Source organism: Bos taurus, chromosome 20 (assembly GCF_002263795.3).
Source record: "Bos taurus isolate L1 Dominette 01449 registration number 42190680 breed Hereford chromosome 20, ARS-UCD2.0, whole genome shotgun sequence".
Taxonomy (NCBI): Eukaryota; Metazoa; Chordata; class Mammalia; order Artiodactyla; family Bovidae; genus Bos; species Bos taurus.
Window position 1 is genome coordinate 14,051,227 of NC_037347.1, and position 26,863 is coordinate 14,078,089.

Sequence of the window (26,863 nt, forward strand, 5' to 3'; positions counted from 1 at the left end):
GTACCTATACATATTTGCTTATGATGTCCAGATTAAATTCTCCAGTAGGTGTCAGAAAGTAAGTTCAGCTGTTCATTTTTATTGTTTGGTGACTAAGAGTGGTTAGATATATTAGTTGTTGTTGACTTTAATTGAACTTAAGCCCACTCATTTACTTATTATTAAATTTCTTCACTGGCACTGGAAGCTTGAAAAATGTGAGGAGGGGAGGAAGGAATGAGAATGGAGAAAGAGAGTGAAATTTATTGAGTGCCTATGTGCCAGATACTGTAGCCAGTGGTAGAACCAGGACTATCGCACTGGTTTGTTTATCTTAAAAACTTCTGCTCTTTCTATTATGCACCAATGTTCTTTTTTTAATACAAGTTCTTAAATCAAATGTTAGTGTACTTTTGGGCAGGTAGTTCATACTACTTTTTCTCTGGATATTATATTTGCTTACTTAACTTGGGCACTTATAAGATAGTGGTAGTAATGGTAAAAGTAGAGGTTAAAAAACTGTGAAGAGCAGGAAATTTCTCAAGGGGAAAAAACAGTTGTTTCCTAAACATGGCTCATTATAAGTTTGTCAGTTTTAGAGCCTAGGAAAATAGGAAAAAAAGGATAAATATGATTCACTACAAATCTATCATCACTTACTAGAAATTAACTCAAATATGTTTATTATATGTTCCTCTTTAAAGGAAGATTAAAGTATATGAGGGACATACTTAATGTCAGATATTTTAATGCCCAGCACTCAAGTAATCTGAAGAAAGAACAATGAAGAGTAAATGTTCATGAAGCAACAGTTAAGCAGTTGGAGACAGTACATAAATAGGCTGGGAATCAAGATAACTGCATTAGTTTCTTTACTGTTGGAGCTTGTACAACATAGGTTTGAGCTGCAAGTCCACATATACATGAAATTTTTTTTTTTTCAGTAATAATACTATAGCACTACACTATCCTTGATTAGTTGAGTCTATTAGGAGAAGCCACATACGTAGAGGGCCGCCTGTAGTTTATAATTTACATTTTTGCAGAAACTGGATACTGCCCACTCACACATAATTCAAGGGTCAGTTGTGCTGTTATTGAATGATAGTGTGATTTAATCTCTTTATAGATTTTTGCCTGAGAAATAATATATAGTGCCTGTTGTTTTGCCTAAATCACTATAGAAGAAATTTTGAGATAAAACAGTTATTGTGTATCAAGTTGCTTAAAATTTCACATTAATTAACATCACTTATGAATATTTAGCTTGATACTGGTCATATGCAATTACTATTGAATATTTAAGTTAGAGTAATTGAAAATGGAAATGTGATATAATAGAAAGAATTTAGACTTTAAAGCCAGATAATCTTATATATGACTCTCTACCCTGCTGTTTTCAAGTTATGTGGCCACTATGAGCTTCAACTTCTTTATCTGTAAATTAGCAGCTCTATTAGTTATCAGTTGGTGCAAAAATTATCACCATAAACTTAGCAGCTTACAGAATACACATTTATTAACAGTATCTGTGAGTCAGGAGCCTGGGCATGGCTTACTCTGTCTTGTGCTTCAGAGTCTCTCAAGAGGCTGTAGTTAAAAGTGTATGAAACGAGATGCCAGTCCAGGTTCAATGCACGATACTGGATGCTTGGGGCTAGTGCACTGGGATGACCCAGAGGGATGGTATGGGGAGGGAGGAGGGAGGAGGGTTCAGGATGGGGAGCACATGTATACCTGTGATGGATGCATTTTGATATTTGGCAAAACTAATACAATTATGTAAAGTTAAAAAAAAAAAAGTGTTGGTAAGGACTAAGGGAACCACAGAGCACTTGAGTGGGGAGGGATATGCTTATAAGCTCACATATTCAAGGTTTAGTTCCTTGCAAGCTATAGCATCGGGGGCTGCATTTCCTAACTAGTGGTTATCTGAAGGCTGCTCTCAGTTCCTTGCCATGTGAGCCTATCCATATGGCAGCTTGTTTCGTCAAAGTCCAGTAAGGGAGTCTACCGTTAACATGGAAGTCAGAATCTTTTGTAATCTAATCATGGAAGTGACATCCTCTCACCCTTGAGGTATTATATTAGTTAGGATCAAATTACTCCAAGGAAGGAGGTTACAGAATGGCAGGGGTATTAGGATTCAGGATCACTGGGGCCATTCCTCACACAGGGGCAATAATACCTGCTTTATAAGATTGTAATGAATATTAAAAGGAGTAACATAATTTAAAGTTCTCTTTGTTTTAGACCTGACCTTAAACTACCTTTCTAGATATTACCTGTCTTCTGCATAGGAACAAAACTTAATATCATTACTAATAGTATTTTCCATTTTTTCTTGCCATCTATACTTTGTGGAATCTGTTTCTTTAATTTGTAATGATTGCCCCCAGAAACTTGACTTGTCAAATTCTGTTCATCTTCCAGGGTGTATCTCAAATGTTATTTTTTTTCATAACCTTTTCTTCACCTATCTTTCTTTGACTCAGAAGTCATCCCCTTCATCTGATCTCTTATAAATGCCTTTGTAAGCTTATTATGGCATATGTCAGTCTGTATTGAATTTTTTCTTTTTCCTTAGATTATGATCGCCTAAAGGGCAAAGACTGTGTCTTAATCTTTTCTTATCTCCATGTGGTTATAGCATCATTTTTAAAACACATAAGACAACAGTTGTTGATTGGTTAAATTAGTTTTCAAGATTTATCAATTTAATAATTTGTAGACACAGACTTAAGAAACTTGAAATGATTGTGGGTTTTTTATACATTGTAATAACCAATATTTCTAGCACTATAGGGAATGAAGTATTCCAAATAAGTTAATTTTACAGTTAAGCTTTTGAATATCAGATATTTAGCTATAACACCGTCATATACACAACATGAACTATTAAGCTATATAAGGACCATTTCTCTCTACCTTCAATGTATTACTTTGGGTTTCTAAAGCTACTTTTTGGTTTTTCCTCTTTTTTTGGTTAACTTTTGTTGCTTTTACTGAGCTACTTTTTAGTCCTTTTTTTGTTTCCTTATTTTAAAGTGCTGTGTGCTGGAAAATCAGGTAGCCAAATAGGCCAGTGTTCTGTATAAAATGTGAAATCATGGCCTCTGAGTGAAATTGTAAGTCAGAAGAAAAGTACATGAGATAGGACATGAAATCTGTTGTGTTACCTGAACTGAATTTTTAAAAATTCTTTTCAGAAAATGAATTACTTTTCTTTATAGTTATATTCTAGATAAATTGTCTCATATGTGTTGCTTTATGAGTCAAAAGATTTCCAGATAAATCAAGGGTTACAGTAAATGTGGTTCAGCTTTTCAGAAGTTTAATCTATGCTACTGTCTGAGTTTTCACAAATAGCTGCTTAATACCACTGTGTATTTATAGATCTACTCTCTAAGAAAAAAATGACAGGTAACAAATCAAACTCTAGATAGAGGTGTACTAAATGTTAGAGAATACAGTCACATATGTTTATCACTTTCATAAAATGAACTTTGTGAAGTCAGCCTGGTTTTTATCAAAAGATTAGTCACTATACCCATACATTGTTATTTTCAAAGTTTTAAGAAGAGAATTTTTATGATCCTCTTTAGGTTCCTTCTTTGATTATCAGGTAGCTTTGGTATTATCCTTCTAAACATTTAGGTTTCCAATTCGGTACTTAGTCTTGTGAATGTTTATTTACACTATGAAGGACAACAATGGTCTGATTTAATTATGTAATTTTGTAGTATATGTCCTTTGGCAAGCATTCTGCAATATAGATCTGTCCATTCAGAATGTTTTTCAATTAACTTAATTTTTTTTTTTCTAGGTTAAAAAATGGCCATACTTTAGTGACTATTCAGCCTAATGCTCTGCTTATGAAAATTTCCATCATTATTTTTTTCATTTTGGATTGAGAAAATGAATCCAAATATAGAAGAAAGTACCAGATGTTGGGGGAAAATACCTGCTAAATAGTGGAACGTCTAATAACTAATCTGCAAGAAGTTGTAAAGAAATAAAATTGTTATGCTTCGATTTTGGTATGGTATTGACTCTCTAGAACATAGGTAGCCCTCTAAAAAATCATCCAGTTTTCTAAATTATGGAAATTTTGTGGAAGACGTTTACCTGGATTTTGAGCCTCATCATGGCTTCATCGGAATTTCATAGTGACTACAGGCTTTCATACAGTTCTCAAGGTAGGATTCCTGCTTTTGAAACTGACAAAAAAATATTGCTATTAATCTTACAAGGAAAGATTCTGAATATTTAGTTGAACGAACATTTTCTTTCAGATGTGTAATGGTAGGAGCAGAGACCTACTGTGTCAATTCAGTGCTAGTTCATAAATGTTAATGACTATAATAGACTTTTAACTTGTCCTACTAGTATTTAACATCTAGTGCATTTTAGAGTTGACTGGTCTTCCTCAGAAGACCCTAGCCTCTTCTTCTGATTCTTAACTTTACTAATACACTCACTGTCAGGGTTTACAATAAAGATCATGTTCAAAAGGAATCCAAAGGTTATTGCTATAGAAGAATAAGAAACCAGACAAATTCTGACGTAAGATCCTTGTGGACCCTTAATATAAAAATGTGTTTCCAAACTTAAGAATTCTGATCTAAGGACTAGAAGCTAGATAAAAGAATTAGAAGTTCAACTTGTCAAGTTCTAATCCATGTGTGAAACTTGCTGAGTCATGTCCAACTCTTTGCGACCCCATGAACTATACAGTCCAGGGAATTCTCTAGGCCAGGATACTGGAGTGGGTAGCCTTTCCCTTCTCCAGGGGATCTTCCCAACCCAGGGATCAAAGCCAGGTCTCCCGCATTGCAGGTGGATTCTTTACCAACTGAACCACAGATCAGATCAGTCGCTCAGTCATGTCCGACTCTTTGCGACCCCCTGAATCGCAGCATACCAGGCCACCCTGTCCATCACCAACTCCCGGAGTTCACTCAGACTCACGTCCATCGAGTCAGTGATGCCATCCAGCCATCTCATCCTCTGTCGTCCCCTTCTCCTCCTGCCCCCAATCCCTCCCAGCCTCAGTCTTTTCCAATGAGTCAACTCTTTGCATGAGGTGGCCAAAGTACTGGAGTTTCAGCTTTAGCATCATTCCTTCCAAAGAAATCCCAGGGCTGATCTCCTTCAGAATGGACTGGTTGGATCTCCTTGCAGTCCAAGGGACTCTCAAGAGTCTTCTCCAACACCATAGTTCAAAAGCATCAGTTCTTCGGTGCTCAGCTCTCTTCACAGTCCAACTCTCACATCCATATATGACCACAGGAAAAACCATAGCCTTGACTAGACGAACCTTTGTTGGCAAAGTAATGTCTCAGCTTTTCAATATGCTATCTAGGTTGGTCCACAAGGGGAGCCCATAATTTTAGTCCATAAAATTGAACTTTTTGTCATAGAAAAGATGTTACCAGAGGTCCTAGGAATGAAGATCATTTTGTTTTCCACAGACCAGTCCAATTCTTAAAGAGTTATTGGAAGCATACCTTTTTGAATTCTGCTCCCATGAATGTATAGTAGCAGATCTTTTTTTTTTTCTGTCCTGATAAGCCAGATTTTCAGGACCATTATGGATTGATGTATATATCTAAGAAGTCCATATGTACAAAATGTGCCTCTCAAATCAACAAAGCCATAGCATTTAATATAAACTGTTATTTATAATTGAAATAAGTATTATTTTTAAATTTTTTTCCATTTGGTCATGGTTTCATGGGAGTTTATATTTGTGGGTGAACTTCATATTTAGACAGTGAAGCAGTGTGCAGACATTTGGTTCTGCCTTAGTGATAAACTTAGCTAAAGGACGATATGGTTAAGAAGGTAAATTGGTAATATTTAGTGCATCTAAGTGAGGAAAATGTATTTAATAGTCTTCTGAATTTTTTATCGATCTGATAATTTTTGAACAACTGTACTGTAATAAACATACCATATAATCACCCATTTAAAGTGTACAATTCATTGGTTTATAGTTACTCACAGAGTTGTACAACCATCATAACAATCAAATTTAGAACATTTTATCAACCCCAAAAGAAACTGAACTCATTAATGGTCACTCCCCACTTCCCTCCAAACCACCTTATCCCCAGTCCTAGGCAACCTCTGGTCTATTTTTTGTCCATAGAGGTTTGCCTATTCTGTGTGACTGGTTCTTTTCACTTAGCCTATTGTTTTTATAGTATTAGATAATGAACTTTGATTATGAAGGCTGTTATGAAGATTCATTCATGTCATAACATGTTTCAGTATTCCTTTTTATTGTACAATAATTTGTTGCATAAATACATCACATATTATTCATCATTCATTCATTTATCAATTGATAGACATTTGGGTTATTTACCCCTTTTAGTTATTATGAATAATGCTGCTATGAACATTTTTGTGCAAGTTTTTGTGTGGATGTATGTTTTCATTTCTCTTGTAAAAATACCTGAGAGTGAAATTGCTGGGTCAGATGCTAGTTCTATGTTTAACTTTTTGAGGAACTGCTAGGCTGTTTTCCAAAGTGGTTGCTGTATTTTACCTTGTGACTGATAATTAAAAAAAAAAAAAAAAGTTCAACAAGGCTGTAGAGATTCTGTGTAAACTCTTTTGGGTAACTTTCACAACATTTTATCTGAATGAAATTCTGTTGTTTTAAATATGTGTACTTTTACCAATATTCTTATGTACTATAGAATTTAGCTCTTAGAATTCATGTTTTCAGAATTAAATTAAAAAAAAAAAGCCTTTCAAAAAACTTTAAAATACTTTTTAAAGGAATGGAATATTTGGAATTTAATTCATCTTGAGATTTTAAACTTTTGCTCTTTCATTTTTGCATAATATAACATGTTTTCCCTAACTTCATATAAAATAATGCATAGTTTTAAGGAATATAGTTGCTTATACTGCTACTTCTTTGATCTGTTAAATTTTCTTTTCTTCCATGTGTTTTTTCTGGATTTTCTGCCTTGTGATTACAAAAGAGGAATTCCTGACTTATCTAGAACACTACCAGCTAACTATTCCAATAAGAGTTGATCAAAATGGAGCTTTTCTCAGCTTTACTGTGAAAAATGATAAACACTCCAGGAGAAGACGGAGTATGGACCCTATTGATCCACAACAGGCAGTATCTAAGTTATTTTTTAAACTTTCAGCCTATGGCAAGCACTTTCACCTAAACTTGACTCTCAACACAGATTTTGTGTCCAAACATTTTACAGTAGAATATTGGGGAAAAGATGGACCCCAGTGGAAGCATGATTTTTTAGACAACTGTCATTACACAGGATACTTGCAAGATCAACGTAGTACAACTAAAGTGGCTTTAAGCAATTGTGTTGGGTTGGTAAGTAGCTGTTATAATTTTAAATTTCTGATGGGGAAATAAATTCACAATATAAATGTCTTTTCTCAGGTTAATAATATACACACATATATTTATATGGTTTATCTAGGAAAGGAAACATTCTAAAATTTTTGTTATTTCTATTGCCTTTGCTTTTGATAATCTTTTTCATGTTTGCATTGAACTTTCAAAGTAGGAACAATTTTTTAAACCCCATATTATTAGTAGAGGAGTGGATGAAACCTCTCATTTCCTTTTAGAGTTAAATTTTTCTGATCAAATACTATATGCTTAATGCATAGACAAAACTCAGTCTTTGATGAGGAACTTAAGGGTATTGTGTGTATGTATGTGTTTGTATTACTCAGGAAACCATGACACTGATTACCTCTTTAAGCTTCTTTCATGTCTTTCTCTGGTAATCAACATAACTTAAAATTACTCATGACCTACTTAGGTTTATAAGTCCTTGAAGCAAAATCTTATATATCAATCAATGTCTCTTTAGAAAATATTTTTTCCTACATTTATCTGATAATTGATGATAAATCTTATTTTACCCTGAAACTGGATTTCAAGAGTATAGGTTCTATGCTGGGCATTTGAGTCCATTCTAGTCTAATGGTAAATACACAGTTCAAGGCTGCACATAGTAATGGTTGTAGAACGAAGCACATTCTTCCATTTCTACTTCCTGTATTTCACACTTCATCTACTGCTTTTCATGCCAGTGTAGATGTTCTGTTAAAGCTTTATTGGTTTAAAAGAGTATAGACATTTTGATGCTCAACTCACATTTTCAAAAACTGTTTTTCTTCCTTACTCTATCACATCCATATCCTCAATCTTATTTCAGTATAAAAAAGTATATGGAGTTGAGTTTAGATAGGTTCTAAATTTCAAAGAAGTATTAAGAACCACATAGTTGAGAAAAATTTTTGCTATGGGTATATATAAGAATTTGCTCAAATGTCAATTTTCTGTAATGTTAATAAGTCAAAATGATTACTAAGATTTTGATATTTGGATTATTTCCTATGCTGCTGCTGCTAAGTCACTTCAGTCGTGCCTGACTCCGTACGACTCCATAGACGGCAGCCCACCAGGCTCCCCCGTCCCTGGGATTCTTCAGGCAAGAACACTGGAGTGGGTTGCCCTTTCCTTCTCCAATGCATGAAAGTGAAAAGTGAAAGTGAAGTCGCTCAGTCGTGTCTGACTCTTCACGACCCCATGGACTGCAGCCTTCCAGGCTCCTCCGTCCATGGGATTTTCCAGGCAAGAGTACTGGAGTGGGGTGCCACTGCCTTATAATATAGACATATTGAATACATTCATCACTAGTTTCTTTGTCTCTAAGCAGTTTTAAACTTTATATACAAAAGAGAGTTCTCTTTTTGAATAAATTATCCAAACTAATTATTTTTAAACTTATGACATTTGCTGTTAAGTATGATAGAAAATACTGTTCCTAGTCATTAACCAAGCTCTTTAAATTTGGCATTAATTATGCCATTGATAATTTTAACACGGTGGTCAAATGAACAGATCTGAGATTTAGAAAAAAAGCTAATTCCATTGTGAAGCTGAAGGAAGAGGAGTGATTGGAGATATGAAGATGAGTTAGATCTTATAGGAGATAATGAAAGTCTATACCAAGACCATGGCACTGGGAATGGAGCAGATAGAATAAATTTGAACCTCATTTTGGTGAGAAAACTTATAGGATTTGTGTCTTATTGGTTTTTCTTCCCTAGCATACATTAAGTAGTGGATATTTAATAATATTTTAAAAAATTGAAATATCATTGAACTGGCTGTGAAATGGAGGAGAGAAAGTAATTGAAGATGATTGAGATTTCACATTTGGACGAGGCTGTATATGAATTTTACTAATAGAGAAAAGTCATGGTAGTGGAATTTTAAAGGAAATGGATTTTAAAGGAAGATGAAGATAGTGATTTTGATATAGTAAATGTGAAGAATCTGAAGGAATAAAGGTTAAAGATTCTAGTTGGCTTTTGGAAAATATAGCTTTGAAATTTAGAAAAGAATTTTATTCTGGAAACAAATAATTTGAGAATTGCTGATATAAGTGATTACTGATGGAATGGTGAAAGATGTTGTTAAGGCAAAGGTGAGAAGAAGGTTATAAATGGAATCTGTACTTAAGGGAGTAGCAGAGTGTCACTCATCTGTTTTTCATCCTCATTGAAACTTTCTGTGTCTCTTGTTCTCTTTTTTCCTATTCATTAGCACCTGTTTTGGGCTTCCCTTGTGGCTCAGCTGGTAAAGAATCCACCTGCAGTGCGGGAGACCTGGGTTTGACCCCTAGGTTCCGAAGATCCTCTGGAGAAGGGAAAGGATACCCACTCCAGTATTCTGCCCTGGAGAATTCCATGGACTGTAGGGGTCATAAAGAGTTGGACCTGACTGAGCGACGTTCACTTTCACTTTCAGCACCTGTTTTGCTTCCTGTTGAAACTGTGTGGTGTTGATTCACTTTGATTTCTTGATTTAGGGTTGGTCTACCAGGTTTATAACTGAAGTTTCCATTTCGCTTTGACAACTAATAAGGAATTTGTGAGCAGATCCTATGTAAATATCCTTCCTCATCACACTTTTATTTGCCAGTTTTAGTAATCCTCACATTTATTCTTATTTTATGTCATGTTATTTTTTAAAATGTGTCCAACTCTGTGACCCCGTAGACTGTAGCCTGCCAGGCTTCCTCTGTCCATGGAATTCTCCAGGCAAAAATCCTGAAGTGGGTAGCCATTATCTTCTCCAGGGGATCTTCCCAACCCAGAGACTGAACCTGAGTCTCCTTCATTGCAGGTGGATTCTTTACCATCTGACCCAGCAGGGAAGCCCTATATCACATTACATTTTTAATCAAATGGAATATATAAATAAGTTTTTCTAAAATCCCATTTTTCTAAGGTCCTTTTTAACCAATTTTGTTTTTAATTGTTCTATATAAAAATAGTTTTCAATGTAGAGATCATTGGTGCTTTCTAATCATATTTCCTTACCCATAATTTCAATTTTACACTGCTTATACCACTCATCCATTTCCTTAGCCTTTGTATCTATTGCTTGGAATATATTCCATTCTTCTTTGGAGGCATTTTTCTTGGAGTATATGGGTTAATCAATTTCTTGAGCTAGTAATAGCTCAAGATCTTGGGGTTTCTTTTTTCCTAGGTTAGTTCCACATTTTCTTTTTGTTTACAGAATTTGCATACTTGTTTTGTTGGAGAACATTGTTAAGTAATTACCTCAGAAAAGGTGCCTGAGAAGTAAAATTTCTGTCTTTGCATGTTTCAAAGTGACTTTATGTTGCCCTCTTGTTTGGTTAATAATTTAGCTAGATATAGAAGTCTAGGTTCAAAAATAATTTTCCTTTAGGACCATGGATGTTGGAATTGGGAAAAGGAAATATGGGGTATCAAAATTATCTCTATGGTTTTATATCTTAGGAAAAGATTTAAAGGTCTAAGCTGATTTATTTTTCAGTTCAGTTCAGTTCAGTTACTCAGTCGTGTCCGACTCTTTTCGACCCCATGAATCGCAGCACGCCAGGCCTCCCTGTCCATCACCAACTCCCGGAGTTCACCCAGACTCACGTCCATCGAGTCAGTGATGCCATCCAGCCATCTCATCCTCTGTCGTCCTCTTCTCCTCCTGCCCCCAATCCCTCCCAGCATCAGAGTCTTTTCCAATGAGTCAGCTCTTCGCATGAAGTGGCCAAAGTACTGGAGTTTCAGCCTCAGCATCAGTCCTTCCAAAGAACATCCAGGATCTCCTTTAGGATGGAATGGTTGGATCTCCTTGCAGTCCAAGGAACTCTCAAGAGTCTTCTCCAGCACCACAGTTCAAAAGCATCAATTCTTCGGCACTCAGCTTTCTTCACAGTCCAACTCTCACACCCATACATGACCACTGGAAAAACCATAGCTTTGACTAGACAGACCTTTGTTGGCAAAGTAATATCTCTACTTTTTAATATGCTGTCTAGGTTGGTCATAACTTTCCTTCCAAGGAGTAAGCATCTTTTAATTTCATGGCTGCAATCACCATCTGCAGTGATTTTGGAGCCCCCAAAAATAAAGTCTGACACTGTTTCCACTGTTTCTCCATCTATTTCCCATGAAGTGATGGGACCAGATGGCATGATCTTAGCTTTCTGAATGTTGAGCTTTAAACCAACTTTTTCACTCTCCTCTTGCACTTTCATCAAGAGGCTTTTTAGTTCCTCTTCACTACAAGGGTGGTTTCATCTGCATATCTGAGGTTATTGATATTTCTCCTGGCAATCTTGATTCTAGCTTGTGCTTCCTCCAGCCCAGCATTTCTCATGATGTACTCTGCATATAAGTTAAATAGGCAGGGTGACAATATACAGTCTTGACGTACTCCTTTTCCTATTTAGAACCAGTCTGTTGTTCCATGTCCTGTTCTAACTGTTGCTTCCTGACCTGCATACAGATTTCTCAAGAGGCAGGTCAGGTGGTCTGGTATTCCCATCTCTTTCAGAATTTCCCACAGTTTATTGTGATCCACACAGTCAAAGGCTTTGGCATAGTCACTAAAGCAGAAATAGATGTTTTTCTGGAACTCTCTTGCTTTTTTGATGATCCAGCAGATGTTGGCAATTTGATCTCTGGTTCCTCTGCCTTTTCTAAATCCAGATTGAACATCAGGAAGTTCACGGTTCACGTATTGCTGAAGCCTGGCTTGGAGAATTTTTGAGCATTACTTTGCTTGTGTGTGAGATGAGTGCAATTGTGCAGTAGTTTGAGCATTCTTTGGCATTGCCTTTCTTTGGGATTGGAATGAAAACTGACCTTTTCCATCCTGTGGCCACTGCTGAGTTTTCCAAAATTGCTGGCATACTGAGTGCAGCACTTTCACAGCATCATCTTTCAGGATTTGAAATAGCTCAACGGGAATTCCATTACCTCCACTAACTTTGTTTGTAGTGATGCTTTCTAAGGCCCACTTGACTTCACATTCCAGGATGTCTGGCTCTAGGTGAGTGATCACACCATCGTGATTATCTTGGTTGTGCAGCTCTTTTTTGTACAGTTCTTCTGTGTATTCTTGCCACCTCTTCTTAATATCTTCTGCTTCTGTTAGGTCCATACCATTTCTGTCCTCTATCGAGCCCATCTTTGCATGAAATATTCTCTTGGTATCTCTAATTTTCTTGAAGAGATCTCTAGTCTTTCCCATTCTGTTGTTTTCCTCTATTTCTTTGCATTGATTGCTGAGGAAGGCTTTCTTATCTCTCCTTGCTATTCTTTGGAACTCTGCATTCAAATGGGAATATCTTTCCTTTTGTCCTTTGCTTTTCACTTCTCTTCTTTTCATAGCTATTTCTAAGGCCTCCTCAGACAGCCATTTTGCTTTTTTTGCATTGTTTTCCATGGGGATGGTCTTGATCCCTGTCTCCTGTACAGTGTCACGAACCCCCGTCCATAGTTCATCAGGCACTCTGTCTATCAGATCTAGTTCCTTAAATCTGTTTCTCACTTCCACTTATAATCATAAGGGATTTGATTTAGGTCATACCTGAGTGGCCTAATTGTTTTCCCTACTTTCTTCAATTTCACTCTGAATTTGGCAATATGGAGTTCATGATCTGAGCCACAGTCAGCTCCCGGTCTTGGTTTTGCTGACTGTATAGAGCTTCTCCATCTTTGGCTGCAAAGAATATAATCAATCTGATTTCAGTGTTGACCATCTGTTGATGTCCATGTGTAGAGTCTTCTCTTGTGTTGTTGGAAGAGGGTGTTTGCTATGACCAGTGTGTTCTCTTGGCAAAACTATATTAGCCTTTGCCCTGCTTCATTCTATACTCCAAGGCCAAATTTGCCTGTTACTCCAGGTGTTTCTTGACTTCCTACTTTTGCATTGCTAATGCTGCTAAGTCACTTCAGTCATGTCCGACTCTGTGCAACCCCTTTAGACAGCAGCTCACCAGGCTCCTCTGTCCCTGGGATTCTCCAGGCAAGAACACTGGAGTGGGTTGCCATTTCCTTCTCCAATGCATAAAAGGGAAAAGTGAAAGTGAAGTCGCTCAGTTGTGTCGGACCTTTAGCGACCCCATGGACTGCAGCCTACCAGGCTCCTCTGTCTGTCGGATTTTCCAGGCGAGAGTACTGGAGTGGGGTGCCATTGCCTTTTCCGTTTTGCATTGCAGTCCCCTATAATGAAAAGGACATCTTTTTTGTGTGTTATTTCTAAAAGGTGTTGTAGGTCTTCATAGAACCGTTCAATTTCAGCTTCTTCAGCATTACTGGTTGGGGCATAGGCTTGGATCACCATGATATTGAATGGTTTGCCTTGGAAATGAACAGAGATCATTCTGTCATTTTTGAGATTGCATCCAAGTACTGCATTTCGGACTCTTTGGTTGACCATGATGGCTACTCCATTTCTTCTAAGGTATTCCTTCCCACATAGTTAGAAAAGACCAACAACCCCATTAGACTTTCTGTTCATTTAGTTATGTTCACAACTGCCTGTCTACATTTTTCAATATTAATTCGTCCATTCGTCAAATGATTATAAGTACTTATCATGTATGAGGCACTGTTCTAGGTGATAGGAGTACAACAGTGAGCAAAACAAGACTCCATATAATCATATAGCTTGCATTCTAGTGGAGGAGATGCACAATTAAGTAAATAAGAATCATAGTATGTTGGATAGTGATAAGTTCTAAGGTAGAAAAATTATTTACTAAAGACCTTAAAAGGAGTAGGAAAAGGAATGATGACATCTGAAGGATAAGATTTCCAGGTGGAGATCTTCAAATACAAAAGTCTGATTTGAGAGTGTTTGAGGAACACCAAGATTACCATGGCTAGAGCTAAGTGAGAGAGAGCAAGATTAATGGAAGGTGAAGTTAGAAAGAGAACTGGGGGCAGATGTTAGGTTTTAGAGAACACAGTAAGGAAAGAATCAGTGATGATTCCAAGCTTGGGGCCTGAGCAACTAGAATATATTAATGCTGTGCTATGCTATGCTGTCACTTCAGTCGTGTCCAACTCTGTGTGACCCCATAGACGGCAGCCCACCAGGCTCCCCCGTCCCTGGGATTCTCCAGGCAAGAACACGGGAGTGGGTTGCCATTTCCTTCTCCAGTGCATGAAAGTGAAAAGTGAAAGTGAAGTTGCTCAGTCCAGTCCGACTCTTAGCGACCCCATGGATTGCAGCCTAACAGGCTCCTCTGTCCATGGAATTTTCCAAGCAAGAGTACTGGAGTGGGTGCCATTGCCTTCTCAGGAATATATTAATAGCAGCCAGCAATGAGATGAGAAAGATGTAGGTATTAATTGAGATGGAAAGGCTGTAGTAGTAGTAGGTTGGGGGATTTTATATATCATAATTTCACATGTTGAACTTGAGATACTATATAGGATGCTAGATATACAAGCCTGGAGTTCAGGAGAGAGATGGGAGTTGTGAACTTATTTTGGGAGTCATCTGTCTGTCTATATGTCTGTATCTGTATCTATCTTTATATATGGCATTTAAAGCCAGGAGGTAATATGAACTTGCTTTGAGAGAGTATATATAGAATAAATTAGAAGTCTAAGGATTGAACCTTTGGGTGCTCCAATAGGTTAGGGAGATCAGAAAGATGTGGAGGGGACATCTAAGAACAGTGGAGCAAGAAACCTGAAGAAAAACCAGGAAAATATCCTGGAAGCTAATAGAGGGAAGTATTTAAAGGGAAAAATGCTGCTGAGTCAAAATAAGACTAAAGACCAATAATTGAATTTATCAATGGCTTCTCTCCTAGATCTCCCTCCAGAGGGATTCAGGGCACATACACAAATACAAATATTAAGAACCAATGATATAAGATATATTGAAGTCAACAATTATTCAGGAATGGTATTGCAGTGAGTGACAATGATCCAGAAGCTAAGGTCTTTGAGGGGTGATGAAAGTGACTTTGGGTCAGTAGTTGGCAGCTACTACTTGCAGAGGGAAAAGGTGATGGTATGGGATTTAAAGGGTATGGAATTTTTTTTTTTTTTTTGAGAACAGGGCGATAATTGCTTAGAAATGGCATTGAGTACAAGAAATCTTAATCCTCCCTCCAGGTCCAATAGGAGGCATGTAGGAGAGAAAGTAGCCACCATTCCAGAAGATTACAGGGACGGAAAAATGTTATTTAGGGAGATTCAGGCTTTTGTTTGAACATGATGAAATGAACATTCACAGATGAGGCAGAGGGTGTATATCAATTATATGTAATTGACCTTGAGTTTGAGAGGATATAGTCAGTGTTTTAAATGGTGAAGGGGGAAGTAGAAGATGAGATCACAAAATGTAATGTACCTAACCATACGGGGAATGGAATCCAGAGAATGAGTCTTGGGGTTTTTGGAGGGACTGGCATGTCAGGGAAAGGAGGACTCCATCATCTGACCTACAGCAGATGATCCTTTCCCCTTACCCTCCCTCTATCCACAGAGCTCCTTCTCAGATACTCTGTGTATGCTTCTGTCCTGTTGTCTCTGCATTTGCCATTCCCACTGTCTGGCTCTTTCCTAAGCTATCTGGCATACTCCTTCACTTTATTCGGGTTTCTGTTCAGATATCACCTTACAGAGGATGTTCCTGACCATCTGAAATAGTTTGTACAATTCTCTCTGTCCTCTGATTACTTTCTGTCCTCTTACTGCTTTATTTCTCTTCTTGACATATCTTGCTACCTGATTCATCATTTATTTATACAATGAATAAACAACTTTTTTTCTAGTTCTTCCCTAAAGAATATAAGCTTCATGAAAGGGCAAAACTCTTTTTTCATTTTTGTACTCCTACCATCTAGAATAGTACCTGTCATGTGATAGGCTCTCAAAGCATACTTTTTAAATAAATAGATGAAGTTAGAAGCAACCCTCAGAGACTAATGGAATTATAATATGGTGACTAAGAGTTCAGCTTCCAAAGATAGTTGAGTGAATTTGTTACTGAACTTTGCTCAATATAATTTTCTTATCTGCCAAATAGTAGTACATACTTTATAGAGATTAAGATTAAATGGGATAATGTGTATAAACAGTTTACAGACTACCTAACACATCAGATCTCTGGATTTTCTTCCAGGACCTTTACCTTCTTGAAATTAGAGATTTTATTTACCAGGTTTCTGACTATTTTTCTCCAGCAGCCTGAGTTTCTTGTTTTTGACATCTGCCCACAGTCTAGCACCTACTGTAGACCCTGCTTCCTCCACTTCATGCTTATCAAAATATCTTATATAAGCCCTCCCTTCTGCATGCACCCTCTTTTCTTCAGGAGACTTGCTCAGTTTGTTATTGCTTTGTTAATCTTCTTGGTAAAGTAATTCATAATCAGATATTAGGGTTTGTTAGTAGCCTACTCTATTATCCTGTCAGTTGTTATTATTTACCTGCTAAGTTGTGTCTGACTCTTTTGCAACCCCATGGGCTATAGAGGGCCAATCTCCTCTATTCATGAGATTTCTCAAGTAAGAATACTGGAGTTGGTTGCCATTTCCTTCTTCATGAGTTCTTCCTAACCCAAGGATTGAGCCCACATCTCTTACATTGGTAGGCAGATTTTTTACCACTGAGCCACCAGGAAGCATTCCTGTCAGTATTTCTATTTAATTTAGGGATTGATATCCTTAAGTAAAGCCAACAATAGTGAAAATAATGTGAAGTGACTAGGCTGCTTTTTTGTTTTTTTTGCATTCTTTTTTTTATTGTTGTTCAGTCACAAGTTGTATCTGACTCTTGGTGACCCCTGTGGTTTGCAGCATACCAGGCTCCCCTGTCCTTCACTATTTCTTGAAGTTTGGTCAAATTCCTATCCATTGAGTCAGTGATGCTATCTAACCATCTCATTCTCTGCTACCCCCTTTTCCTTCTGCCCTCAATCTTTCCCAGCATCAGAGTGTTTCCAATGAGTAGGCTCTTCATATCAGGTGGCCAAAGTATTAGCTCTTCAGCTTCAGCCTCAGTCCTTCCAATGAATATTCATGGTTGATTTCCTTTAGGATTGACTGGTTTTATTTCCTCACAGTCCAAAGGACTCTCAAGAGTCTTCTCAAGCACAATTTGAAAGCATCAGATCTTTGGCACTAAACCTTATTTATATTCCAACTCTCACATCCATACATGACTACTGGTAAAACCATAGCTTTGATTGTATGGACCTTTGTCGGCAAAGTGATATCTCTGTTTTTAATATGCTGTCTACGTTTGTCATAGCTTTCCTTCCAAGGAACAAGTGCCTTTTAATTTCATGACTGCAGTCACTATCCACAGTGATTTTGGAGCCCAAGAAAATAAAATCTGTTGCTGTTTCCACTATTCCCCTTCTATTTGCCATGAAGTGATGTGACTGGATGCCATGATGTTAGTTTTTTGAATGTTGAGTTTTAAGTTAGCTTTTTCACTTGCCTCTCCTCTTTCACCCTCATTGAGAGGCTCTTTAGTTCATCTTCACTCTCCGCCATTACTGTGGTATCATCTGCATATCTGACGTTGTTGATATTTTTCCTGGCAATCTTGATTCCAGCTTGTGAGTCTGGAATGCTGTATTCTGCGTAGAAGTTAAAGAAGCAGGGTGACAATATACAACCTTGATGTACTCGTTTCCCTATTTGGAACCAGTCCGTTGTTCCATGTCTGGTAATAACTGTTGCTTCTTGACCTGCATACAGATTTCTTAGAAGACGGGTAAGATAGTCCGGTATTCCTATCTCTTTAAGAATTTCCACAGTTTGTTGTGATCCACACAATTAAAAGCTTCAGTGTAGTCGATAAAGCAGAAGTAGATGTTTTTCTGGAATTCCCTTGTGTTCTCAATGATCTAACAAATGTTGCCAATTTAATCTTTGGTTTCTCTGTCTTTTCTAAACCCAGTTTGTACATCTGGAAGTTCTTAGTTCACATGCTCCTAAAGCCTAGCTTGAAGGATTTTGAGCATAACCTTGCTAGCATGTAAAATGAGTACAGTTGTATGATAGTTTGAACATTCTTTGTCATTGCCTTTTTTTGGGACTGGAATGAAAACTGAGCATTTCCAGTTATGTGGCCACTGCTGAGTTTTCCAGATTTGCTGGGATATTGAGTGAAGCATTTTAACAGCATCATCTTTTAGGATTTGAAATAGCTCAGCTGGAATCCCATCACCTTACTAGCTTTGTTTGTAGTAACGCTTCTTAAGGCCCATTTAACTTCACACTCCAGGTTGTCTGGCTCTAGGTGAGTGACCACATACCATCATAATTATCTGGGTCATTAAGACCTTTTTTTGTTATTCTGTGTATTCTTGCCATCTCTTCTTAGCCTGTTCTGCTTCTGTTAGGTCCTTACCATTTCTGTCCTTATCATGCCCATCCTTGCATGAAATGCTCCCTTGTTGTCTCCAGGTTTTTTGAAGAGATATCTAGTCTCTCTCATTCTGTTTTCCTCTGTTTTTTTGCACTGTTCATTTAAGAAGGCCTTCTTATCTCTCCTTGCTCTTCTCTGAAACTACATTCAGTTGGGTATATCATTCCCTTTCTCACTTGCTCTTTTCTTCTCTTCTTTAACTCATTTCTTTTAGCTCATTTCATGTAGGTGACAGCCAACTTCATCTATTAATTAGAGTATCTCTGATTATGTCTTATTTTTCTCTTCAAACATGTGGTACTTAGCATGAATTTCCCTAAACAGAATCATAGAGGTTTAGATTCAAAGGGATCTTAGAGATTATTTGCACCAGAGGTTTTTAGTTTTTTTCTTTTTCTTTTTAAAGCAGCAAAATTCTTTTCTCAAATGAAATGTTATGTGAAAATATATAGATTAATAAAAGCGCAGCTGATTCTTAAGCCTAGCAATCCAAGCCATGTAGGTCTACCTTTGTTGTCTGTGGCAATCTCCTGAAGGCACTTCCATGGAACCCTTAGGGCTCCCTAGAGTGCTGTTTTAAAAGCACTAATTTACAGCAACCCTTTCATTTTTCCAGCTGAGGAAATATGCTCAGAGTTTGTGTTTTATCCAAAGTTACAGGGTAAATTAGTTGGATTAAGAATAGTCCTTACATGTTCCATTCTTAGGAAAACACTGTTAGACAAAGCTGGAAGTTCTTATTTCTGATGCAGATAACTTACTATCTCATTTCTTTTAATCAGCTGTTTTTTTAATATATAGATGACATATGGAACACTTTCTTTGCCTGTAACTTATACAAGAAACCCTTTTCCAGAGTTTAAGAGATGGGGATTGGACAGATAAGAAGTGGCCCAATCTCTGTTTAAGAGAGCAAATAGTATGCTTGGGAAAAGACAACATGGAGTTGAAAAGTTAAAAATTGATTCAATACTTGAGATGTAGCAATGCAGTGTTGAATTAATTAAACATAAATGATACCAATAGCAAGCTCTCTCGGAGTTCAGAAGAGCATGAAGCTACTCCATTTGGGCTCAAAGATGTTTTAAAGCTCCTTCACTTACCTCTGTCTAATATTGGACAGGTTCTTAACCTCTGAACCTAGTACTTCATCTGCAAAATGGAGATGTATGGCATGTATATGAATTAAGGACATATATATTGGTGTAACATAGAGCTTTAAATGTGAGAAGTGTATCACAATACAAGTTTATTTCTCCCGTATATGTGTCTAGACTGGACAGCTTTCCATGAGGTCACTTAGGGACCCAAGTTCTTTTTTGGCTTCTACTTTTCCTAGGTTTTCTCTGAGAGAGTGGAGAATTCCAGTGGAGACACCCTTAGGGGCTTGGCCTGAAAGTTGTATGTGCTCTGCCTATTTTCTGTTGGTCACAATTCGACTATAAAGCTGTACCTAAGCACATATGATTTAGTTAAGTTGTGTGCACAATTTGGAAAGTAAATAAGTCTTAGTGAACATATAGACCTGGAGAAGGAAATGACAACTCACACCACTATTCTTGCCTGGAAAATCCCATGGGCAGAGGAGCCTGGCAGGCTATAGTCCATGGGGTTGTAAAGAGTCAGACACAACTGAGTGACTGAGCATGCACCACACGAACATACAGAGATCTCTACTACCTCACATTGTTATTGGGAAGATTGGAGGGAATAATTTATTTTTTATGCTTAGTACAAGGCAAAGCATGTAAAGGTATTTAAGCATCTTTTTTAAAGAATAGCAAAATTCATGTGTTTTAGCCTCCTTTTTGGAGAGGTATCACCTTATTTTTGACTCTTGGCAATAGTAGTAATTAATATTTAAAATGATTCTTCTTGTTAAATTCTTTGCTTCTCTTTCTTTTAGCATGGTGTTATTGCTACAGAAGATGAAGAATATTTTATTGAACCATTAAAGAATACCACAGAGGATTCCAAACATTTTAGTTATGAAAATGGCCATCCTCATGTCATTTACAAAAAGTCTACCCTTCAGCAAAGGCATCTATATGATCACTCCCATTGTGGGGTCTCGGGTGAGTGTGTGGCTTTTAGAAAGTATACTCTTGTATTGCCACTTTCTTTTGGCATATATGGTAAGATTAATAATAAAAAATAAATAGGAATTTGAGTAATTAGAATTATAATATCCAGAGTCTACTTAAAAGATGTCACCTGTCAATAATTTCAAGTCAATTTTGGAAGCTCTTTAAGAAGTCTGTAAAATACAAGTCTGTGTAAAAGTTGGTATTTTTTTTTCTCTGAAAGTGTTAGTTGCTCAGTCATGTCCATCTCTTTGCAACCCCATGGACTATATAGCCCATCAGGCTTCTCTGTCCATGGAATTCTCCAGGTAAGAGAACTGGGGTGCGTAGCAATTCCCTTCTCTAGGGGATCTTCCTGATTCAGGGATTAAAGCCTGGGTCTCTTGCATTGCAGGCAGATTCTTAACCGTCTGAGCCACTAGAGAAACCTATTTCTTTGAAGGGGAAACCTTATTTTTTCCAGATAATAGTTACAGCTTTCATACACAGGTATTCTGTAGTACTCTTTGCTGTCTGGTTTGCCTGATATAAGAATCTAAACACTTGAATAAAACTTGAAGAGACTTAACGGTAGTATTCAAAGATAATGTTAGTTCAGGTAATATGGAGATACATAAGAGAGACAACAAACCTAGACTTCACTGGTCAAAAAAGGCTTCATGGAGGAAATGAATTTTAAGCTGAGGGAGTAATGGGTAGAGTGTTCTATATAAAAGGAATAACATTTACAAAGGTTCTGAACCGAAAGAGAAGACATCACATTCCTGAAACTGACAGTTGATGTAACTGGATATTAGAATATGGATTGGAGAGAAGGGGTGAGATTCATAGTGGTTTGGGGTGAGTGGTTGTGAGAGGTGAAACTGTAAGAAGTGGCCTGGTCACAAAGGGCTTGTAAACTTTGTTGAAGAGTTTGTTTATCTTAAGTGTAGTGCTATCCCACTGAAAGGTTCAGTGAAAATCAGATGATTAGATTTGGGTTTTAAAAAGCTTACTCTGGCAGCCTTATGGAGACTGAATTGGGCAGAAGAGAAAGATTAGAGGTAAGGAGTTAGGAGGCTGTTTAGTCTAAAGATTAGGAACTTAGAGAAATAGAGGATATAGTATAATATAGTAGAAAGAACACGGGCTGTGGCATATTTGTGGACAAATTATCCAACCTTCTGAGTACTCCTCTCAGCAAACATTAGTTACTCAGTCCAGTGGCAGCAGCCATCATTATTACTGGGATGACCTTTGAGACACTATATTAAAAAAAAAAGTAGATTTATTCCATGTGGTTCTGGTAGCTAGAAGTAGGAGCAGAGTATTTCAGAGACAGCTTTCAGCTTAAAACAAAGAAGAGTTCACCAACCAGTAAATTTAGTAAAATGTGGAATGTGTTCAACAGGTAGATTTGTAAAAGTGGAATAGTTTACCTTGTGAATTAGTGAATGTATAACCCTGTTTCTTCTCTGTATCCTTCATAGGCTCTTTTTCTTCTGTTTCAAGTACAAGTTTTCTTTGGCGTTCTTTCCTCAGCTTACTGTTCTCATTCTCCATGCTCTCTTCCTGAGTGATTTCTGAGGCTTTTAATTGTGGGAGATTCTTACTGGTGAAGAATAATTGGTCCTAAAAAAGATCACTTAAAGTGAATCTACCTGAGAGATGAAATAGAACATCATAGTAAATAATTTTAAAAAGTTTGATTTGTCTTTGGATTGAATAATGAAACTAAACAGTATGGAAATCGTTTATTTATCTTATAGTTAACAAAATTTAGGCTAGAAGTGACAACCTTATATAAATTCTTTAAAAAGCAGGATTCAAATATTTAGCTGTTTATTGTGATATAATTTTCCCACCATTTTTTCCTTAACATGACATTCTCCACATCATGATTGTAAAGATAACCTTTGCAAAAACATTTAAAGATTTCATATTCTGAAAAGTATCTCTTAACTATTTGAGATTCAAATTATCGACTTTTACAGTGCCTATTTTGTTACTAATTGGTGTTTACCAGGAAGATTCTTATTTTTCAATGGTTTAGACATGAATCAGGCAATTCTATTTTTATCACCGTCATAAAATTCTGTCCTCTTGTAAGAAGATTTTTATATTGTACAATCTCTTTCCCTAGATTACGGAAATTGTTTCCTAAATGGTCTTTGCTTTTAATGCATCCTTTCATTAGCCATTTCTGCTACCTCTAACACTGGTCCATTTAGTTTGAACCCTCATTATCTCTTGCTTAGACCATTGTAATTTCCATCTAGTCTTCCTATCTCCAGGTTTGTCCATTTCTGTCTTTTGTCAGGTTGTCTCCTAATTCTGGCTTACACACCTTCCCACTGGCATCCCAGTAGTGGGAGTATAGTAGTACTAGTAGTTCCCTAAATTCCATGAATATGTCACTAGATATTATTGGGGAAAAAAGAATTTTATATTTAATAAGTTTGAGAAATGTCTGGTTAAGAACTACTGATTTTAATTTTGATACTACGGTATAGTTCAGTATAGTAAAGTGAGATATGCATTTACAGGTATACACTGCCTGTTATCAGGAACTCAAGTTTATATTAATATATATAAAAACTGTTGACAGTGGGTGTATTTACCTCAAATTAAAATACGAATTTTCCCATTATAGTTAGATTTACTGTTGATTAAAAAACTTCTGATGGAGCTCAAAAGGAGCTCAGAGTGGCCCTGCTCCCTGCACTTCGTCACCATGTCTCACCAAATTTAGAAATCAAGGACTTTCTGCTCACAGCCAGGTGAAGGGACACCAGATCTGTCAAGATCAAGAAAAATAAGGATAATGCAAAGTTTAAAGTTCGATGTAGCAGATACCTTTATACCTTCATCTTCACAGACAAAGAGAAAGCGAAGAAGCAGTCCTTGCCCCTAGGTTTGACAGTGAAGGAGCTAAAATGAACCACACACATTAATTTGAACTGTATTAAATTTTTAAAAATTAAAAAGGAAACTTTTTATGAAAGAAATGTCTGTTCTTTGTAGAAATTTTAGAAAATACAGCATGAAAAGAAAAAAAAAGAAGTTGCTGTTTTACCACTACCCAGAGATAACTGAATGTTCTTATAATCTATTCATACAGACATGTCTTTATACCTGCATTATCTACTTATATATAATATTAAATAAATATTCATCTGGCATACATGCACAAGACTATTCTCAGTGCTGGGATGCAGCAACAAATAAAGCAGAAAAAGTTCGTACTTCCTGGAACCTTACATTCTAGTGAGGAGAGTGTTACTCAGTTGTGTCCGACTCTTTGCCACTCTGTGGACTGTAGCGCACCAGGCTCTTTGTCCATGTAATTCTCCAGGCAAGAATACTGGAGTGGGTTGCCATTTCCTTCTCCAGAGGATCTCCTCCACCCAGGATTCAAAGCTAGGTCTCCTGTATTGCAGGCAGATTCTTTACCATCTGAGCCACCAGGGAAACCCAGTGAGGACAGACAGTTACTAAACAAGCATTTAAATAAACAAATAACTACATGGCCAACCATCAAGAAGTAGTGAGTAATGAAAAATAAAGCAGATCAATGAGATAATTTTGCATGGCTGTATATATTAAAAATGTTTAATATTGATCAAAAACTTAAAATTCTATTTTAGATGACGAAGAGATCTATGTATTTGGCTTTGGGGGTAAAGTTCTTCATTGTGCAATATACGTTTGTGGAAGAATGTTTTTTTTAACATTCTATACTCAATCCAAGATTAAACTGAGCAAGCCACATGTAATGAGTATCATTTGAAAAACTACTTATCTCTGTTTTGAAACAAAACAAGTCAGTTGTGTATTCTACTTCACATTAAAAAGGATGTTAATTACAGATCATTAAACTTAATGTTAAGCAGTCAATTGACAATTGTAAAATGTAGATAATGTTTTGTAATGATCTAATCACATGGGAGACACTTTAATCTTTAAATTTTACTCAGAATACATGCATGTTTATTACATGTATTTATCAGACTACAAATCTTTTGAGTATAAGGATTACATTTTTTCATTTATGAACATCGATCAAGGACATTATGAATATATATTACTGATGGAGCAGTAGCCAAGCAAACTTAACATTTAAAAATCCTAAAAGCTGAAAGCTGTGAAAATGATAATAACAACAGTTACCTTATACTAAACGCTATAAAATGAGAAACACTATTGCTAATGTTTATTTCGCCTAATTATGTCTAATTCTTTATATAATACTTTAAATAAAAATAAGGAGAAATTGAATGAGAAGTGAAAATGATAAAAATAATGGAAGTTCTGTCCTGTATTTAGACCTTTAAGCTGTCCAGCCAGAGGAAGAAGAAAACTAAGCATGATTTGAATGTATGAGTGGTTTCATGATCATAAAAGACTGAGCAAGAGAAATTGGAAGTAATATTAATGCAGAAAATATTTTGGCTGTCTCATATCGATATTACCACAAACCCAGTGGCTTAAGCAATATACATTTATTATCTTGCATTTTCTGTGGACCAGAAGTTTGTGTATGGATAGGTTATTTAGCCTCAACCAGGGCTGGGTTCTCATCCAGAGTTTTTACTGGGGAAGAATTCACTTCCTCACTCCCATAGTTATTGGCAGCATTCAGTTCCTTGCTGTTATAAGACTGAAAGCTTTAGTTTTGGCTTGTTGTCTGCCAGAGTCCACCTGCAGTGCCTCAGCGTGTACAGTTTACCAACTTGGTTGGTTCCTTCCTGTAAGTCAGCACAGGAACAACTGTAGTAAGAGAGATGCTACAATATTTTATAATATAGCTATGTAGGCATACACATGTTTCTGTTAGAAGCTAGTCACAGTTGCAGCTCATACTCAAGGAAGGAGAGGAGGACACAGGAGGTTATGGGAACTACCTTAAGAGTGTCTGCCACGATGGACATAGAGGAATACTTACTGACTGTCTTGGGGATATGCTGTTGAATTGAGAAGTAGAATGTTTCTGTCTTTCTTGACCTTTTGACCTAGGAATAGACACTCATTTAATTTATTTGAGTTTCAGAGTATTTGACTGATGCTTCCTGTGGTTATTTCTCTTATTTCTTAAAATTTATAACTTCTCTCAACGTCCCTTTGAAAAAGGGAAAAGCTGAAAACAGAGAGTAATGCCGCTACTTTTTATCAAGTAAATTATATAGAGTACTCTAATTTTTCCTCACTGAATTTTTGAATAAGTGATGGTTAGAAGGATTTCCTGTTCAGTCTGACGATCGAAAAGTGGGGCATATAGGTACTTCCCTGGTGGTCCAGCTGTTAAGAATCTGCGTTTCTAAAGCAGGGGACACAGGTTTAATCCCTGGTCGGGGAACTAAGATTTCACATGCTGTGAGGCAACTAAAGCCTCAGTGAAGACCCAGCACAGCCAAAATAATAAAAAAAAAGAATGAATCTATAGTTAAAAGTTTTCCCTTAAAAAAAAAAGAAAATGTGTACAATGGATCTGTACTTGCTCAAGTTTACTAAATGAAGATGAATATAAGTTAGGCAAATGTTTACAAATGCCATAGTACTGAAAAGTTTCCTCTGTGCTGAAGGACCAAATATCTAGAAATCAAAAGAAAAGCTACAATCCACACTGAAATCTGGTTTAAAGTGAGTGATGCTGGAATCATTGTCTTTCAACTCTGATTCTAATCCCATTTACCTCTAGAGTTTGGAAAAGGAATTTATTGGATACTTTGTCAGGATAAAGAGTTCTAGACTGTGAAACTAAATGGAAAAGATAATTCATATCTTTTTAGAACTGAGATTTCTAGAGCGTTTGTTGTTGTTGTTCAGTCAGTAAGTCATGTCTGACTCTTTGCAACCCCATGAACTGCAGCACACCAGGCTTCCCTGTCCTTCACTGTCTCCCTGAGTTTGCTCAAACTCATGTCCATTGAGTCAGGGTCTTTATCTAGAGCAGTAAAATTGCTCTAATAAAATAGTTTAATAAAAGCATCTTATTTTAAAATAAATTCTTGCAAAGCATTTTAGAAATAGATTTTTGCAATATTAATATTCTTCATCAGAAGTGT

General features: G+C 36.7%; 2 protein-coding genes across 6 annotated transcripts in view; both read left to right on the top strand.

The window, feature by feature from the left end:
* The window catches only part of CENPK (centromere protein K), a 55,863-nt gene extending 51,969 nt beyond the window's left edge, over positions 1-3,894 (top strand). Inside the window, exon 11 of the mRNA XM_059878681.1 lies at positions 3,806-3,894. Coding sequence (XP_059734664.1) covers positions 3,806-3,810 — 5 coding nt within the window. The 3' untranslated portion in view covers positions 3,811-3,894. The remainder of the gene's footprint in view (positions 1-3,805) is intronic.
* Positions 3,895-4,081: 187 nt separating this feature from the next.
* ADAMTS6 (ADAM metallopeptidase with thrombospondin type 1 motif 6) overlaps positions 4,082-26,863 on the top strand; it is a 429,734-nt gene continuing 406,952 nt past the window's right edge. For all 5 annotated transcript variants that reach the window (XR_009491879.1, XR_009491881.1, XR_009491880.1 and 2 more), the window contains exons 1-3: positions 4,082-4,178; positions 6,981-7,345; positions 20,642-20,810. Coding sequence is in view for 1 of the 5 variants with exons in the window: in NM_001193016.1 (NP_001179945.1) it covers positions 4,082-4,178; positions 6,981-7,345; positions 20,642-20,810 (631 nt within the window). In the remaining 4 variants the exon portion in view is untranslated. The remainder of the gene's footprint in view (positions 4,179-6,980; positions 7,346-20,641; positions 20,811-26,863) is intronic.